Raw genomic sequence first — 19,922 nt, forward strand, 5'->3', positions numbered from 1 at the left:
TCTGTAGACCAGGCTGTCCTCTAACTCACAGAGATCCACCTGCCTCTGCCTCCCGAGTGCTGGGATTACAGGCGTGCTCCACCACCGCCCGGCTCTGGTAGCTCTGCATTGCTATGGTACCTGCAGCGTGCAGCTGAGGCTCTGGCAACTGCTACACTAATATATGTCTCTACATAACCAGGGGTGGGTCTTGAGGAAAGACGGAGGAGGTGGCCTGTTCCCCGGCGGTCCGCGCTACTTCCCCAGGAGCTGGCCCCACCCGCCCCGCCCCACCCAGACAGGCTCCGCCCCTCCCCGCAAACTCCGCCCCGCGGAGCCGCGCCGCGCTTGCGCCACCTGCCGCTCGCTCCTGTGGACCGCGCGGCGCCGCGCCCGGCCGGCCGGCGCCTCCGCTTCCAGCCAAGATGGCGGAGAGCGGCGAGGCTCTGGGCACGGTCCCGGAGCACGAGCGGATCTTGCAGGAGATCGAAAGCACCGACACCGCCTGCGTAGGGCCCACCCTCCGGTAAAGCTTTCATCTGCCGGGGCTTTCGGGCCGCCCTGGCCAGGGACTCCTTGGGAGCCGGGCGGGGCGTCTGCTGCCGGGTGCGCGCGCGCGCGTCGGCCCGACAGGTGGTGCGCGCGGGGGCGGGCGCTCGTGGGCTGCGGGACCCGGAGGGCCGGGGCACCTGTCACCGCGCCGCCTGTGGGTGTGGCTGCCGGGGTGTCTCTGACCCGGGGAGCCGCCCCAGCCTGGGGCCTTGATGCGCCGAGGCCCTGATCCCGAGAGCGCTGTGTCGGCGGCGAGGCTGTCGGCTCTGTGCTAGGGACGAAGGTCACCTGCCGGCGGCTGGCGTGACCGCCCCGGGTGCCGAGTTGAGATCTGGAGGAAACCCGGGCGCACTGACTGCTCCGGGCGTGGGAGAGTTGAAACGGAGCGGGAGACGCCAGCACCTTTCTCCCCGGTTGCGGCGCCCTTTCCCGGCGAGACGCGAGCGTGGGCTGCAGAGGAGGAGCCGGTGGCTCGGGTTCACGCTGGGGTGACGATGCTCTTGGGACAGGAAGCTTTTACTTATTGACAAGCATTTTACTAGTTTTGTATTAAATTTCCAGTTTATTTTAAAATGGATCCTAACCCACTCTCTTAAGGAATAGTAAGTACCAGGTAGTGAATATTCCGTACCAGACGGAATACTTGCTGTCCCAATCGAATATTATTAGCTGCTACCTGTACAGAACCATTAACAGTAGATTAGACACTCTTCGAGAATTAAGGTCTCATCTTTCACAGTTAGGATGAATGAACTTGTTCAGTTAGGGAATTTGAGACCAATCGTGCCTTGTCAGAAGTCTTTCTTCGGAAAACACTTCCTGGAAATGGAACTCTGTTTTCTCGAAGTTAAGTGTAGATAAAATGAAGTCAGTTTGCATTGCAAATTCACTTTACCCTAGAGAGCCAGTTCATCTGGTATATTTTGTTTCTTTCCCGTGGACATGTCACGGATGACTGTAAAAGTCATTCAGCCCCCATGGCCTTGTTTCTGTATTTGTAGAGTGGGAAGGAGTGTTGTGATGCCCAGGATGCCCAGAACATGAGCATTGCCTGTTCTCTGCTGTGCCTCTGCCTCCAAGCACTCAATAAGCGGGTGATCTGCTTTTATTATACAGAGTTCTGCTGTGATTTGGGAAGGCGTCATTAGTGCCTTTTCTTAATTTACTTGCATGAATCTTTTCATCAAACTGTACACAGACACTAATAAAAATATGAATCAGACCCCAAGAAGACTTGGTGACAACAGATTGTACTGAAGGACCTCTGTAGTCTCATAGAGGGACAGCCGTTCCTTAACTTGATAATGAAGCAATTGATTTGTGATTCAGTACTGCTTTTATTTGTCTCGGATCAGAACATGCACTTTTGGTTTTGGTAGTTGCCCCGCCAATGACGGTGGAATAGAAAACGAGCCCTTATTAATTACATTGTGTTACTCCTGGTCTTGAGGAGGCTGGAAACCAAGTCCCCTTGTTGGATCTTAGGAATGACTCAGACACCAGGACTGGCCATCACCCCAAAGCGGAGACCTGTAGAGGTCAGCAGGTTTAAAGTTTTTTTTTTTTTTTTTTTTTTTTTAGACTGTCTCACTATATCCCCCTGGCTGTGTAGATCACTATATCCCCCTGAACTCACTGTGTAGATCAGGCTGGCCTTGAACCCATAGAGTTCTATGTGTGTTGAGATTAAAGGTCTGTGCCACCATTCCTGGTCAAGTTTTAAATTATATATTGTCTAAGTAAGATTAGGAGGTTTATTTTTTTTGGGGGGGGTTGAATTTAGACGAAATAACTGTAGCTTGGCTGTATGGAGCTTGCTAAGTAGACCAGGCTGGCCCTGAATTTGTAGCGTGTTCTGCCTCTGTTTCCCAGCTGCTGGGATTGCAGGCTTGCACCCCCAAAACAATGGCTTTTCCACAAAACAAATGACATGTTAGTGTACCATCCTCTTCTTTTCTATGTTTACCTGCTTAGGATGGTTGGGGGAGATATTCAAACATCCTGACGTACACTAGAGAATAATCTAGTAACTGTGTAGGTGCCTACTGTATAGCTTTATTGGATGTCAGTGTTACTTTAGAGATATCTCTCTCTCTCTCTCTCTCTCTCTCTCTCTCTCTCTCTCTCTCTCTCAAGATTTATTATGTATACAGGATCTGCCTGCACATACACCTGCATACCAGAAGAGGGCACCAGATCTCATTATAGATGGTTGTGAGCCACTAAGTGGTTGCTGGGAATTGAACTCAGGACCTCTGGAAGAGCAGTCAGTGCTCTTCACCTCTGAGCCATCTTTCCAGCCCTAGATTTTTTTTTTTTCTTTTCTTATTTGAGACCTAGATTATAGGTAGGATTGTGATTCTTGCTGTAGCCTTCCTCTGTTCTCTTCACTCCATTAATATGGGTCTCATGATCTGAGCAGAGTTTTACAGAATGAAATAGCAGAGGAAAGCTGAGTTACCCCCTCGGAATTATTTAATTTAATTTTATGAGTATGAGTGTTTTTCCTGCATGCATGTCTGCACTATATGTGAGCATGATGCTGAGGGTGTCAGGTCTCTCGGAGCTGGAGTTACAGACAGTTGTGAGTCACCATGTGGGTTCTGGGAATTGGACCTGGGAAGAGCAGCCAGTGCTCTTTTTTTTTTTTTTTTTTTGGTTTTCCGAGATAGGGTTTCTCTGTGTAGCTTTGCACCTTTCCTGGATCTCGCTTTGTAGACCATGCTGCCCTCAAACTCACAGAGATCCGCCTGGCTCTACCTCCCGAGTGCTGGGATTAAAGGCGTGCGCCACCGCCCGGCCGCAGCCAGTGCTCTTAACCACTGAGTCTTCTCTCCAGCCCCAGAGCACAGATCTTCTGTCTTTGGATACTGGAGATCCTGAACTCTTGGACTTATAGGAGTCTCTATGGTTCCCAGGCCTTCTGATTTCCACAGAAGTGTATTCCTGGTCCTGTGCTCCAGCTTGTACAGAGCCTGTCAGGCTGTCCTCACTTCATTTCAGTTCATCTTCCTCCTCCCTCACTCCCCCTCTTTCTTTCCCTTTGATGGGGGGGGGTGTCTCACTGTGTTACTGAGAATGGTCTCCAACTTCTTGGCTCAAGTAATTATTCTGTTTCTGCTTCCTGAATGCTGGGATTACAGTGTGTGTTAGTATGTTCTCACATGGGTTTGATTTTTGAAACTTAAAAGTAACTTACTATGTTTGTGTGGGTATATGATATGCCCCCCCCCCCACCGTGTGAATGTGTGTGTGTGTGTGCGCGCGCGCGCACATGGGCACATGCCGTGGTGTGCATGTGGAAGTCATAGAGCTTTATTGGATTCCAGAGGTTGTACTCACCCTATCATGCTTGTGCAGCAAGTACTTTTACCTATGGTGCTGTTTTGCTGGTCCTCATGTTAATATCAATGCAGAAATATTGTTAGCTGTAATCCATGTAAGCAAAAGCTCTGTGGACTTTTCTGTAAGTTTTTAGAGTGTGAAAGAGAACAAAAAATGGAGAACTCTTCCTTTCTTTTTTCTTTTATCTATCTATCTATCTGTCTGTCTGTCTATCTATCTATTTATTTTTGTACCTCAAACTTACTCTGTAGCCCAGACCAGCCCGGAATTCAGTGTAGTCCTCCTCCATCAGCTTTCTGAGTCTTGAGATTACAAAGATTGGCCACCAGCTCTGGAAAAAACACACAAAAGCACAGTTGCATTCTCTGTCATCATTTTTCCTTCTATGATTTTTAACTACTGCTTATAATTTCAACTGTTGCCCAATGAATATGTTTCATATTAAAACTACTGGAGCAATACTGCAATCAGACTAGTAAAGCCCATGAGCACACGGCCTTCTGTAGTTACAAATGTCCTTCGTGCACTTTCACTAAGTGGAGAAAGGAACACTTGCATTAACTGTCCTAGATACAAATAAGGCCTCAGCAGGACATATAAAAAGGAGAAACAAAGTATATAATTCAGTTGTGTTTGGTAGTCGGTTCTAGTATTCTGTTGTACTTAGCAACTGGATGATTGAATGATTATTAATTAATATCTAGCTTTTAAAGTTACTTGAAGATCTTGGTAATTATTTTCAGACCTATTAAAAAGTAATGATTCAGTTTATTTGAGCCTAAACTTGCCTTTTCATCATATTAGTATTATTCAAGCAATGCTAACTTATTTGATCAGCAAGTAAATTGTTAAGAAAATCTTAGTTGAATAAAATGATCAAAAATAAGAAATAGCCCATTTTATAAATAATCACACTAGGGTTGTTTGCCAAAGTTCTACTGTCATGTAACATTGAGCATTTAAACATTTCTGAGTTAATTTCTGTAGGAAGAATATTTGATTTTTTTAAAATAATCAACACATTTAATATAGTGAAAGTCCAGTTTCCTTATTTTCTTGGAATTGAGTAGTCCACTTACTTTTCTTTCTCTCTCCCTCTCTCTTCCTCTCTCTTTCTCCCTCTTTCTCTCTCCCTCTCTCCCCCTCTCTCCCCCCTCCACTCTCCCTCCCCGTCTCTTTCCCTCTCCCTCTCTCTCTCTCCCTTTCTCTTTCCACCCCTCTCTCTCTTATAGTTGTAGTCCAGGCTTCTGAACTTCTAGAAAGCCTCCTGCTTCAGCCTCCCCAGTGCTGGGATTAAAGGTGTGCACTGCTAAGTGTGGCTTTCCACTTGTTTTTATCAGTAAGCCAACTAGAACAGTGCTCCTTTAAACCAGGACTCTGAAATAAATTACCAATGCCTTTTAAAGCTAAGTCATTGTAAAGATACAGTGAGAAGGTAAAAACCTTCCTGATTGTTAATGTGTTTCAGGAACTTTAGATGTAAGAGTCACTGATAGAAAAACTTGTTGGTCCATGGGTTGCAGAGGTGGCTTAGTAAAGTGCTTGCCATATAAGCGTGGGGACTGAGTTTAGATTCAAAATTGTTCAACTCCAGGTTCAGGAGAGATACAGTCTCAAAGACTAAGGTAGAGAGCAGTTAAAGACACATGATGCTGATCTCTGGAATCCACATAGATGTACACACACACACACACACACACACACACACCAGTGTATACATTACACCCCCCCTACACACACACACACACACACACACACACACCATATATTCATGGAGCAAACAAATAGCTTACCGATTCAGATACTAGACCTGTGCCCTGGGTGAATATAAAGTCTTAAACCAAATTCTTGAAAAATCTCTTTTCTAGAAATGACATGATTGTTCTTTGCTTTTGTTACTCAATCCTTTCTCTTTATTTCTTTTATTCTATGTTTCTCCTGACTCCCAATATGCTGAGAAACTGACTTTCAAGTCTGTTTCCCATGTCTCCCATTCTTGATCAAAAATAAAATCTCTTTGCTTCTCAGTTGGTGATTGGTCTTGTTATTGGTTCATAATTCTGAGAGGGAAAAGGACCCAATTTGATATAAAACAAAACAAAACAAAACAAAAACAACCCAGAAAACGCTGGTAGCACTTTCAAAACTTTTCAGGAACTTTTGTGCATGACTATGTTTACAGTACCACACATGTATCCATTCCCTCCTGTGGAGGAGGCATCAAATGCAAGCTGAGAGCAGTTGGTTGCCCCCGTAACACTGTGCCACTATTGTACCATTAGGAACATCTTGCCCGGCAGGTTGGCATTGCATTTTGTAAGGTTCTGGTAGAGACCATTTATGTTTTATCTTCCCTAGTGGCCTGAATTGTACCTTTTGGCACTGTGAAAGCCAGCGGGCAGGGTGGAGTCTTCCAGCTCAGTTCCAGCTTGCAGTCTATATAGCTTGCATCCAAGGTGTCTTAAGCAGCACGATCTGATAGTCTAGGCCTGGTGGATAATCAAGAGGAATGGAAGTAGCCTGTGTTGATTTGGGGTCCTCTGTGGCCTTCCTGACCATATAAAGAGGCACCCCATATCTAGCACTGGAGTTTTTCTTTGATAAACAATGAATTCTGGGAACAGTGTTATCTAGCCACGCAGACTATCTCCCTTTAACTTTTTTTTTTCTTCTCATTTTTAAAATTGGCTTACAAAGAAGTGGGTTCCATACGACGTTTTCATATATCCTTCAGTTCACCTAACCCTCTTTCTGTGTTCCCTCTTCTCCCCGGCCTCTCAGTCCCCATCCTAATTGAACCTGTCCACCCTCAGTGTTCTCTCTATTTTCAAATCACCTACGTCCTACTGGCAACTCCCCCTTTGAACACCCTTCTCCCCAACACACAGTGAGTCCTTTCTAGTTTTTTTTTTTTTTTTTAGCTTGTACAGGTACTCCAAGTTAAATGCATACTGAAGATTCAAAGCGAGGATCTGTTTATCAGAGAGGCTGTGGGTTTGTTTTCTTGGCTGGGGTCACCTCACTTAGTATGACTTTCTCCTGGGGATTTCACTGCAGTGGGTTAGCTACATTGACCTGGCACCAAGCTGCAGTCTAAGTGTTCTCATAGACAAATGCTACAAATCTTGTCCTTAATCAGAGAAATTTCTCTTTATCGGTACTGCTGGTGAATGATGGACGTTCACGATGCTTACAGTGATCGACAGCTTAGTGCCCAGCCCTAAGTAGTGCATATACACTACCCTTCTAAAGCTCAGGAAACATTGCAGAAGATTCGTAGAAAGACTGTCAGGAGAAGAGGTGGAGCTGCTGCTTTGAGGGCGTGGCACAGCTATTGCAAACATGTTCTTAGAGCCGCTGTGGTTGGACCTGCACAAGGCACTTCAACAGCCAGTCATGGATGGGGATGGGCTAATGGGCTCTGGTCTATCCCTGCCGTACTGTTGGCTACCTATAGATTCTGGGAAAAGGACAACCAATACCTCCAGTTGTGTACCAAATGGTGAGCCCACCAGGCTTCAGTGAGAGGTTCCAAAACAGAGGCAACAGAGACAGTCCTGGGTAAAATCAGAGGGTCATAAAACAAAAAGGCATAGATGTGGAAAAGGGACATGAAAGGAGGAGAGGGAATAACAGTGTCTTAGAGTTTCTGTTGCTATGAAGAGACACCATGACCATGGCTATTCTTATACAGGAAAACATTTAATTGGGTACCTTGCAGTTCAGAGGTTCAGTCCATTATCATCATGGTGGGACATGGCAGCATGCAGACAGACGTGGTGCTGGAGCGGTAGCTGAGAGTTCTTCATGTTGTGCAGGCAACAGGAAGTGGTCTGAGACACTTGGCATGGCTTGAGCATATATGAGACCTTAAAGCTCACTCCTGCAGTGACATACTTCCTCCAACAAGGCCATACCTAATCCAACAAAGCCACACCTCTTAATAGTGCCACTCCCTTTGGGGGCCATTTTCTTTCAAACTAACACAAACAAGGAAATAAGAATGCATTATATATACGTGTGTGTGTAAAATTGTCAAAGAAAAATTTAGTAAATATTAGAGAGAAACTATAAACAAAAACAAACAAACAAAAAACCTTTCCGAGTGCTGGGATTAAAGGCGTGCGCCACCACTGCCCGGCTAAAAGATGGCTCAGCCGTTAAAGGCTAGGCTCACAACCAAAAATATAAAAAAAACCTTATGTACCATTAATTGGGAACCTTTTTTCATTTTGTTTGCCTATGGTTAATTTTTTTCCCTTATGCAAAAGCTTTTTTTTTTTTTTTTTTAAAGATTTATTTATTTTTTATGTACATTCAGGTTTTGTCTGTGTGAGGATGCCAGATCCCCTGGAACTGGAGTTACAGACAGTTGTGAACTGCCATGTAGGTGCTGTGCATTGAACCTGGGTCCTTTGAAAGAGTAGCCAGTGCTCTTAACTACTGAGCCACCACTCCAGCCCTGCAAAAGCTTCTTGTTGTATATTCCTGAGATATAATGTAAGGAATGGCTCTAGTTTAATCCCTTTTTATGTGCAGTCCCAGTAGCTTAATACTAATTATTAAAAAAGTAGATTTCCCCCTTACATTGATTCTAGATGTTACCACTATCAGGTACTAAATTTTCATACACAGTGGGACCGAATCTGGTTCCTCTATTCTGTTAATGCTTTACGTCTCTTCCCATCCTGTAAGAGACCTTTTGAATCATGGAGGTTTTGTTGTTTGCTCTATCTGATTGGGATATCTCTACCCCGTTACTCATTTTTCCTTTTAAAGGGGGTTTCCTGGTAATTCTAGTTTATTCTTCAACTGAACTTTGTAGTCAACTTGTCTAGCTCTTAAAAAAAAAACCTTGAAAGTATTTTATTACAATTGATTAGTTAGGGAAGAACATACATCTTGGTAATTTTATGACTGTCTATCCAAGAATATAATCTGATTTGAAAGTATTCCATGATTAAATTTTAGAACTCTTAAGATTAGGTATAGAGTTGTAGTCATATGCCTTGTAGAGACATTTTGATCAATGACAGATTTCATATATGATGGTGGTCCTGTAAGATTGTGATGGAGTTGGAAACTTTATGTTAGACAGTAATGTCATAGTTCTGATGATGTCATAGCACAGCACTTCAATGTCATATTTGTGGTGAGGCTGTGGTAAAGAGGTCTACTATGCTGCTGGTCATACAGAAGTAAAGCTTATATAACTGTATACTTCTTTTGTTTTGTTTTTCAAGACAGAATTTTTCTGTGTAACAGCCCTGGTTGTCCTGGAACTTGTTCTGTAGACCATGCTGGCCTCAATCTCAGAGAGATCCACCTGCCTCTGCCTCCTGAGCGCTGGGATTGAAGGCGTGCGCCACAACACTCAGCCAACTGTATACTTTTTAAGAGGCTGTTAGTGGTTTCTTGTTTGTACTTTTAAAAAAGATTTTTTTTTTTATTTATGTGTAATGTTTGTGCCTGTCTGAGTTTAGTGTACTATGAATACAGGTGCCTGCAGGAGCTAGAAGAAGGTGTTGGATCCCCAGGAACTGGAGTCACAGGCAATTGTGAGGTGTTATGTGGGTACTGGGAACTGAACCTGGGTCCTCTGGATGGTCAATAAACACTCATAACCCGTGAGCCATATCTCTAGCTCCCAAATCACCATTTTAGATTGTGCTTTTTCTGTGTAAAGTCAGCTGTAAGACAGCCTTAGGTCCTCTAGGAGGTGAAGGCTTTGTTGTTTAAAGGAGACCATAGCTCTGTACGTATTATTGCCCCCAGACCTTCCCGTCCAGTATGTGGAGGTGAAAGACAATGATGTTGATCATTCTAGGTAGGCCTAGGCACATGTGTATGCTTTCTCTTTTTGTGTGATAGTTGGTATTGAACTAAGGTCTTCTGCTTGCTAAGCATGTAGTCTCCCATTGGGTTAGGTTCCCAGCCATGATTTATTTTTCAACAAGAAAGTAAAAACAAAAAATAAATAAATAAAATAAATTAAAAATACTAATAGCTAGATGTATAGTAGGCTTTGCCACCTGATTTTATGTGAATACACTCTGCAGTGTTCACTCAATGACAAACTCATCTCATGGTGCACCTCTTAGAACATAGCCTGTGAACTGGGGATATCACTCAATGATGCAGTATTTGTTTAATATGCATTGAAGCCCTGAGTTTGGTTCCTAGTACCACCAAAAAAGAAAACAAACAAACAAGGGAGGGAGGAGGGTGGAGAGGGCAGTAGAGAGGGAGCGAAGGACAGAGAGGTGAAGAGCAGAGCCCTGTCACTACGCAGCAGTATGACTGTATTTGGTTTTTTGTTATTTTAATGGAGTCTTTTCTTACGTTTTATAACTGGTCTTGTAGGTACATAAATAAGCACATGTTGCTGTGCTTTAGCTTATTTATTAAAGGCTTTATTCCTAGGGTGGTTCTATTGGAAAGTGATGAAACCTTTTGGAGGTGGAGTGTGTTAGGGTTCTCTAGAGGAACAGAACTTACAGAACGAATTTGTATATGTGGAGAAAGGGGATTTATTGGAATGGCTTACAGGCTGTGGTCTAGCTAGTCCAACGGTGGTTGTCTACCTACAGGAGGTCCAAGCATCCAATAACTTATTTAGTCCATGAGACTGGATGTCTCAGCTAGTCTTCCTTATTCTCTGGAATCCTAAAGAAATAGGCTCTAATGCCAGTGAAGGAATGGCCTTGCTGGTGAGAACAAGCATGTAAAGAGAAAGCAAGCTTCCCTCTTCCATGTCCTTCTATAGGCTGCCAGCAGAAGGTGTGGCCCGAATTAAAGGCGAATCTTCCCACCCCAGAGATCTGGAGTAGAAGTGGGTTTTCCCACTTGTAGATGTAACCATCTTGTTAAATAAGAAACACAGAGCAAAATACAGAGTTAATAGCCAAGAGGTCAGAGCAATAGCTGAGAGCTGATAACCTTACCCTTCACTGCTGCTGCTGTCTTTCCTCTCCGAAAGAGGCCTACTTCTGTGAGTTTTTCCTTTTTATAGACTTTCTGTTCTGCCTTCTCATTGGTTGTAAACACAACCACAACCACATGACCTCCTCGTCACTGCCTGTCTACAGACCTCCAGGTCTTCTATGGTTGGTATTGAGATTAAAGGCGTGTGTCACCATGCTTGCTGGTTGTATCCTTGAACACACAGAGATCTGCCTAACTCTGCCTCCCAAGTGCTGGGATTAAAGGTGTGCACCACCACCACCCAGCTTCTGCTATAGCTTGCTCTGACCCCAAGGCAGCTTTATTAACATACAAATAAAATCACATTCAATACAAATAAAATATCACCATACCCACTTCAGATGATTTAATTAAAAAAAAATTGGGGCTGAAGAAATGGCTCAGTGGCTAAGAGCTGCTCTTACAGAGGTCTTAAGTTCAATTCCCAGCAACCACATGGTGGCTCACAACCATCTATGATGAGATCTGGCACCCTCTTCTGTCCTGCAGGCATACATGCAGTCAGAACACTATATACATAATAAATAATCTTAAAAAAAAAAATCCCTCACAGGTGTGCCCAGGCATTGGGTTTTAGTTAATTCTGGATGTAGTCATGTTCACAACCAAGAACAGCTATCACATGGGGTGTAGTGAGAGGTACTTGGGTCACTGGGGACGTGCCCTAGAAGGGTCCTGTGGGACCCTAACCTCTTCTTCTGCTTTCTGGCTGATGAGGAGAGCAGATTTGCTCTGCCATGTTTCCCACCACAGTGTGTCCTGCTTTGCCACAAGCCCAAAGCAGTGACCTCCTTTATTCAGTGAGCCAGAATAAACCCTTCTTTATAGTTAACTATTTCAGATATTTCTTTATAGTTACACCAAAGTAACACACACACACACACACACACACACACACACACACACGCACAGACACACACACACTTCCTCTACAAACGCTGGTGATCTTTGTGCCTATACCCTTTCTCACTACCCAGTGCCTCTGGCAAACTTGGCAAATACTCATCACTGAGCTACACCCTCAGCCCAGATGACAACTTTTTGACTGTGTGTGTGTGTGTGTGCGCGCGCGTGTGCGTGTGTGTGTGTGTGTGTGTGTGTGTTGGTTGGTTGGTTTTGTGGTTCTGTAGCCAAAGTATTGGAAACGGATTTTAGGACACCATGGCAAGGGAGGCAAGTCAGAGCTGCTCAGTCCGTTGCAGTGGGAGTGTGGAAAGGCTCCTCCCATCCTGCAGGACCAGAACGTGGGGTGGGAACCAGGTATCACCTTAAAACAACCGACTAGGCCCCACCTCTATTAACAATCGCATTTGTTTATTATTATGGTTTACATGGGAGGTGTGTGCATGTGCTGTGTAGAGGTCAGAGGACAACCTGTAGTTAGGTCTCTCCTCCTTCCTTTAGGTGGGCTTCAGGGCTGGAACCCAGGTTGTTAGGCTGGTACAGCAAGTGCTGCACCCACTGCCCATCTCACCAGCCCAGGCCCCACTGCAGATAGATTCCGTAGCCTCCAAAGATGACACTGCCAGCCGGGGACTACACGTTCAAAACGGTGGCCTGTGGGGGACATTTCGGATTCAACCCATAATGATGCGTTAGAAAACCTTTTACTTTTTTCTTCTCATTTCTTAAATCTTATGCTGTTTTTAAATTTTCTTTGGTTTTGTTTTTTCATTTTCTCTTTTCTGACTTAAAAGTCTAATGCACATGTTGAACACAGTACAGGTTGAGTCTTTCTAATCTGAAAAATCTGTCTTCCAAATGCCCCAGAGTCTGAGACTTTTTGAGCACCAACATAATGCCACAAGGGAGAAATCCCACACCATGGTTTGTTTTATGTTTAGTTACCAAAAATAGTGTGCTAGGTTACAATTCAGCTCTGTGTAGGAGGTGTAAAGGAGTCTAAATGCATCTCTTGTCTCCTTCCCTGAGATGTGTCGTTTCATGTATATGCAGGCTTCTCAACATCTGAGGGAAGACCATCGCAGACACCTTTGGTCCAGAGTGTCAGCACCTTTTCTGTCCCCTAACTGCCAGGGAAGCTTTTAGTGGCCCTCCCCAGGACAGCTCTGGCTTTGGGGTGAGGAGGTGTTTGACAGAATGGCTGACTTTTGTCCTGTGCCTCTCTGCACCTTTGGGGATAGTGCTCTGATTTTCCTCTTGCTTCACCAGTGGCCGAACTGATGCTGGATGCCCTTTCAGGAAACACTCCTGCCATTGCAGAATAGTTACCTGGTGGTGGTGATCTGCGTCTCCTGGGCCTTGGTGTGCTGGGTGCTTTTAAGGATGTTTGTCTTGGTAAGGTGAGGTTGGTCTGCTTGCCTCTTTGGGACAGCCTTTGCGTCAGTGCCCTGTCTGTTTCATGAAACAAAGCTGAAGCTCTCCTTCAGTTTCTGTGCGTTGCATAAACATTAACTAAACCCGACCTCTCCAGGCTGAGACCTTGGGAAGATCAGCTTGGGTCTGATGCTTTCATGGTGCGTCTTTTCCTTCTTTCCGTTTCTTCTGCAACCATCAGTCTGTTTGAGACTGTCTGTCCCTAGATGGTCAGTAAGCTGTATTTCATTAAATTATCCGTCTACTCAAGTTATTATTAAATTCTTTGGAATTCTAATACAATTTTATGATTTAATAATTTGTCTGCTTTGATATTTCTCTCGTCAGTTCTAGTTTCGGGTAGTTGCAACTTCAATCACTGACACACCCCCATGTATACACTTAGGCTAGTGGCTTGTCTGTTGTTGATTAGGAATGCTTTTGCATGTTATGTGCACATGTGCATGTGGACCCCGGAGGACAACCTTGGCTGCTGTTCTGCAGGCTCTGTACCTTTCTCCTGGGACAGGGTCTCTCACTGGTCTGGCATCTGCCAATCAGGCTGACCCTGGTGTCCAGCTAGCCCCAGGGATGTGTGGGCTTTTTAAATGTGGCTTCTGAGGTTTAAACGCAGGCTGCTGTGCTTTCGAGGCAAGCACTTGACCAGTGGAGTCATGCCCAGCCTGGTCAGTGGTTGTTGAAGTCTGTCTTTCCCTTGACCAGCGGAGCCATGCCTAGCCTGGTCTGTGACTGTTGAAGTCTGTCTTTCCCTTGACCAGTGGAGCCATGCCCAGCCTGGTCAGTGGTTGTTGAAGTCTGTCTTTTGGTTTTGTTAGCTCCATTGATGTCCTAACATTCCATTCTGCACTTCTGTTTGATGAGTCCTTCATCTCTGTACTTTGTGACTTTGAATTTGGGCCCTCTGCTTAATTGATACCGTTACTTAATGCTGTAGGTTTTTCTCCAGTGATTTTATTTTATATATGGTTTTCCCCTTGCTCTGTCCATATATTCTGATCTCATTATTGCTTCAGAGAAATTTTGCTGTTTGAATTTTGTATTTTTCCTGTTGACATAACAGTTTTAAATAGTGGGTTTTAAAGAGAGTCTAGTCTTCATTTTGTGAAAATTTGTTCCTGTTTTGGGGTATATAAATATCAGTGTTACATTTTTGTTTTGAAAAGTAAATATACTACTCTAACTGTAATTTTTAGCAATACAAAGTATATTATTATTATTATTATTATTATTATTATTATTATTTGCCCTGAGTTCATATGTTCTTTTTGCTGGTTTGCTGAGAAGCCAGCTCTTTCTTAATTGCACATGTCTTAAGGCACATTTCTTCTTAATTGTAGACTAATGTTCTTGTGAGGGGTTTTGGCAAAGCATTAAAGTTTAACTCTTAAGTCATTGGCAAAATGCACATTAGGTTTGCCCTATACAGCCTGATATTTTGTTAAATTTTCTCAACTTTTCTAGGGAAGCTGTCTCTATCCACACGTATTAATCTACTTAATTGTTGCGAGCTTTTTGAATTAAAGATGATTTTAGCAATTGTTTATTTTAGAAGACAAATAAAATGATACGTGCGGGGTGCTTCCATTTTTACCCTTTGTGTTTTACCAAGTAGTCTGAAAGTCAACAGGAAGGGACATCTCTGGTCAGGCATGTGAAACCAGGAAGGAGAAAGGCTATTGGAAGTCAGTCTGTGTTGGCTGATTACACCATCAGCTCTCCCATAGAGGATGTTCATTAGTGAGTGCGCTGCACTATTACCCAGCGTTAGAGAGAGTGCTAATGCCCATGAGTGTCAATTCGTTACAGGAAATAATGGTAACTAATGGTAACTAATGTTTCCTATACAAGGGGATGGAATACTATTAGTTGAGAACCAATGACAGGAACCCCACACAGTGGAACGCAAGGCAAGGCAAACTCAACATCAGAAGTTTAGGAAGATAGCCCTTCCTTTTTTGGCCTTTGCTTCTTCATGGTGCTTAGGCAAGCCAGATAATCCCTTTGACGAGTGTCCATGTCCCACTGCTGCAGATGGACAAAACCAGAGCTCTAGTCCCCAGCCCTCTTACCCTTAAAGCGGGTAGGGTGTGTTAGCTCTATTGTAGCACAGTGTTTGAATATTTCAAATTTCAACTGAACGTGAATCAGGTTGCCATTATCTTATAAACCATTACCATTTTATTAGATTTATTAATTTTATTTGTGTGTGTTTTGCTTGTGTGTTTATATGTGCACCATGTGTGTGATTGGTGCTGCAAAGTTCAGAAAAGGGTCTTGGATTTCATAGAACTGGATTTATGAATGGTCATGAACTACTGTGTGGGTGCTGGGAGTCAAACCTGGGTCCTCTCCAAGAGCAACAGGGCTCTTAACCCCTGAGCTCTGTCACCAGCCCCTTATAGAGCATTGTAAGGGCACACGGAGAGAACTAGGTAAACTCTTTCCTGGGCAGATATACAAGAATGGATGTTTTATAACAAGAAGGATTTTCCAGGGTCCACTGTTCTGTAGCCCCTCCCCTAAACATCTTAGGGACTCTCATTTACTCTGCAGCCATTGGTTTGGATACCCAGCCAATCTTAGGATGCCTTACTCTTTATTATTATTATTATTATTATTATTATTATTAATTATTATTGTTGTTATTTTGTAGCAGTACAATATTACAGATAATTTGGGAGGAAAACATGCAAAAAGCTTGATGGCATCCTCATCAGCATCATAGGCCTGGGGTGTTGGGAATGCTGTTTTCCTGTAGTCTACCCACTTCAACATGGCTCATTATTTCTGAGCCTTATTTCTAGATTATCATGTGGTGCTTCCTGGAATTTTTTTATGCCATTGCACAAATTGGCTGACAAGATGGCTCATCTGGATAAGGTGCTTGCTGCCAAACCTGATGACCTGAGTTCAATCCCTGGAATCCATGTGGTGGAAGGAGAGAGCCAACTCCCTCAGATGGTTCTCTGGCCTCTGTGTGTGTACCGTGGCACAGGTGCATGTGCCTGCACACACACACATACACATCACAGTGAACACACCAAGCTGAAGTAGATTAAACAGCTCACAGTCCTGTCAGAAAGTTGGCTATTTTACTAATCTGTGACTTAGCATCATCTGCATACAGCACTTCACATGCATAAACCATAAAATAATCTATTTGTAGGTATTTAATGTTGATGTAGAAAATGAAGCATGGTTTGATATTCAGTTCGTTTAATTAAAGAGTTAGTGTTGATTTCGTATCAGCTTTTGGTATGTATAATACACGTACTTTTTGTATTTATTTTAAACTCAAATACTGACTTTAATATGACATTTATTTTTACTTATTTATTCTTCTCTCATAAATTACATTCCGACCGCAGTAAAATTACTTTTATGTGTGTTCTTTCAGTACCATAATGCTTACTAAATGTCAGCTAGTGTGTAATAAAAGTTTTCCTGTGCCGTGGTGGTCACAGGAAGCTTGAGATGGAATTTTTGTTGTGTTTATAGTTCTGTTTCACTGTTTTAAATACTTATTTTAAAGTAATGACTGACAAGATAAAATAGCTTTAAAAAGAAAAATAGCCGGGCATGCTTTTAATCCCAACACTCAGGAGACAGAGGCAGGTGGTTCTGTGTGAGTTTGAGGTCAGCCTGGTCTACATAGCTAACTCCAGGGCAGTGAGGGCTACTTAGAGACTCTGATTGAAAAACCAAAAGAAAAAAAAAAACCCAAAAAAGCAAAGGAGAAAGATTATTTTATTTTGGTTTTATACTACTCAGATGTCAGTTAGGTTGAGTATGAGATTCATGTAAATTCATGCAGTTGTATGATTGCTGAAGAGTGCCCTCTAGTGAGTGATTCTTGTTACTGAAATTTACACTTTGTAGCCTCACACTTGTGAATTGAATATAAAGATGGAAAACATTATCAGTTCTCAAGGAACTAAGAAGATTAAAACAAAACAAAATCAGTAAATAGGCTGGGCAGAGGTGGCAAATGTCTTTAATCCCAGCACTCAGGAGGCATAGGCATTCCTGATCTCAGCACTCAGATCTCTGAGTTTGAGGCCCGCCTGGTCTACAGAATGAGTTCCAGGACAGCCAGAGCTGTTACACAGAGAAACCCTGCCTTGAAAAACAAAAACAAAAACAAACAAACAGAATACACTAAATAAATTTGATGTGATGTATGAATAAAAAGATAGTATAGACTTTGTGTAGAAGACCTGGGGAAGTTCCATGTAATTGGAGTGTTATCTAGTGTAACTGTCTTGAGCTGAAATTGGAAAGAAGTGTAAGGTATGCATTGAAGCTTATGTAGGATAAGACATCCTTGGAATGGAATTTTCCTCAAAATTAAGTAGTTTCTTGACCAAATGTTATACTCATTTAAGTTAGATGGAATCTATTATTTGTTTAAAAGAAAATAATTTCAAATTATGTGAATTTATGAATAAGAAGCCTTTCCTCCCACATGGCATCTCCTTCACTATTTTTGAGTAATGCTTTACCTCACAGTTTCTGACATAGTTTTAAAAATCCAGAGCCTTAAGTTTATCTAAAAAGGTTTGTAGTTTTTGGGTCCATTTCTGGCTCCAGCTACAGGGTCTCAGGTGAATTCTGAACTGCTTCTGAAGAGATGGTACCCTGGAAAGACTGAATTATATTCTCGATCTGTAAGAGCCAAGAATGAAAAATGTAACTAGAAACAAAGTGGTCAGTCACTCATGTTATAACAAATAGAATACCGCAGTGTAGCTTCCTACACACACAGACACACACAGACATGCACACACACATACTGTAGTTGGAGTTTTTCTGCCTGGTCATAGTCAGGACAAATCTCTCTTACCCGCCAGTCCCACAGTTGCTCAGACCCAACCAAGAAAGCACACAGAAACTTATATTGCTTACAAACTGTATGGCCGTGGCAGACTTCTTGTTATCTACTTCTTCTATCTTAAATTAACCCATTTCTGTTAGTCTATACTTTGCCACGTGGCTCATGGCTTACCAGTACCTTACATCTCGCTTCTCATGGCAGCAGTTGGCAATGTCTCCTCCCAGCCTTCCTGTTCCCAGCCTTCTCCTCTTCCTTGTTCCGCCTACCCTATCCTTCCTGCCTGGCTACTAGCCAATCAGCACTTTATTTATACAGAGTGATATCCACAGCACTTCCCCTTTTCTTTTTTGTTAAAAAAGGAGGGTTAACTTTTACATAGTAAAATTACAGATAACAAAACAATTATCAAGCAAGAATTACAGTTACAATATTAAAGAAGATATCCTATATCTTATATTTGTGAGTCTAAGGTTTTATATCTAACTTATCTTTTATCATAACTGAGAAAATTATAACTATCTAGTCTTCAACCACATCAAAGACCTCAGAAGGATATAATATTATCTGAGAACCGGGAGAAGGATGCAAGCAACTTTCAGGAGTCTTGTAGGGTAGACAGAGACAGCTGGCAGCCTGGACAGTCACCTAATGTTCCTTTGTAAAGTTGGGGCAACTGTCTTCAGCCCACAGAGCTAAAGTTTCTTGGTCACTTCTCTCAGTGTTCTGTAGAATGTCTGGCAGTTTCCTCTGCGAAGCAGGAACCTGAAGGACCATTTTGTTAAGCAAAGTTTAGTGGTCACCTTTTTATGGGTCCTGCACGTCCAGTCGATCAAGCAGTCCAGGCAAGAACAGTTTCTTGCCCAAATGGCTATTTTTGACAAGGTGAAAATAAACTCCGTATGAAGTGTCTTTAATGTTCATCCTCTTCTTTGAAGTAAATTGGTGCTGCCAGGAGCAGACATGTCTCACTGTCCAGAAAGTATAATTTTAAAAATATTTTAAATGTCATTTTCTGTAGGTCTTTGAAGTGTTTGAAGATTACCTATCTATCTGAAATATATCTATGTATTCCTAGAAAACTTAACATGACTATAAGTTTGACGATCATAGAAGACTAATTGATCTGTATTTCTTAATTATCCATTACAATCTAAATGAGTTGCATAAGCATAATACCTCAAACGAGAGTAGAAATATATATACAGTATAACAAAATTAACTTTAAGTTTGTATCAATAGACTAAAATCTATACCAATGTAAAACATTTTAAATGAGTTATTGCTCTTTAGAAGTAATTTTATTAATCTACCCTTTCATCCTATTATATCATATTCCCCCCCTTTTTTTAAGAAAGAGATCGCATTTATAATCAACCTGATTTAAATAAAAGTATTGGTTTTTTTTTTTTTTTTTTTGTGTCCCACATCAGAGGGCTCTTCTGATTTGGGACTTAAGAATCTCTTAACCTTTTTTTAAGCAATATGTCTGGGTTTAGAGAAGGAGTGAGCCAATTACATCTCCAAAGCCAGCTTGATAATTTTGGGAATTTGGATGTAGTTTTTCTTACTACTTTCTGCTGGAGGGGGGCGCTGTATCTTATGGGGATACAAAGAAAATTTTAGGATTATGGAGTAGTCCGTGAGGGTGAACCTCTGAGCCAGTTGCCTTGAAACCATTCTGGATGTTGGATCATCTGGGCCATGGTGTCATCGGAGACCTTTCAGGTGGTCTTGGCTGATCACACACACACATACACACAGACATATACACACACACACACACACTGTACACATACAGTGTATACACTCATACACACTGTAAACACACATACAAACTGTACACACACACACACTGTACATATACACTGTACACACATACACACTGTAAACA

General features: G+C 42.6%; 1 protein-coding gene across 1 annotated transcript in view; it reads left to right on the forward strand.

The window, feature by feature from the left end:
- Positions 1-343: 343 nt before the first annotated feature.
- Positions 344-19,922, forward strand: part of Exoc6 (exocyst complex component 6) — a 131,778-nt gene continuing 112,199 nt past the window's right edge. Inside the window, exon 1 of the mRNA XM_036179024.1 lies at positions 344-505. Coding sequence (XP_036034917.1) covers positions 405-505 — 101 coding nt within the window. The 5' untranslated portion in view covers positions 344-404. The remainder of the gene's footprint in view (positions 506-19,922) is intronic.

The sequence above is a fragment of the Onychomys torridus genome, chromosome 1 (assembly GCF_903995425.1).
Source record: "Onychomys torridus chromosome 1, mOncTor1.1, whole genome shotgun sequence".
Classification (NCBI taxonomy): Eukaryota; Metazoa; Chordata; class Mammalia; order Rodentia; family Cricetidae; genus Onychomys; species Onychomys torridus.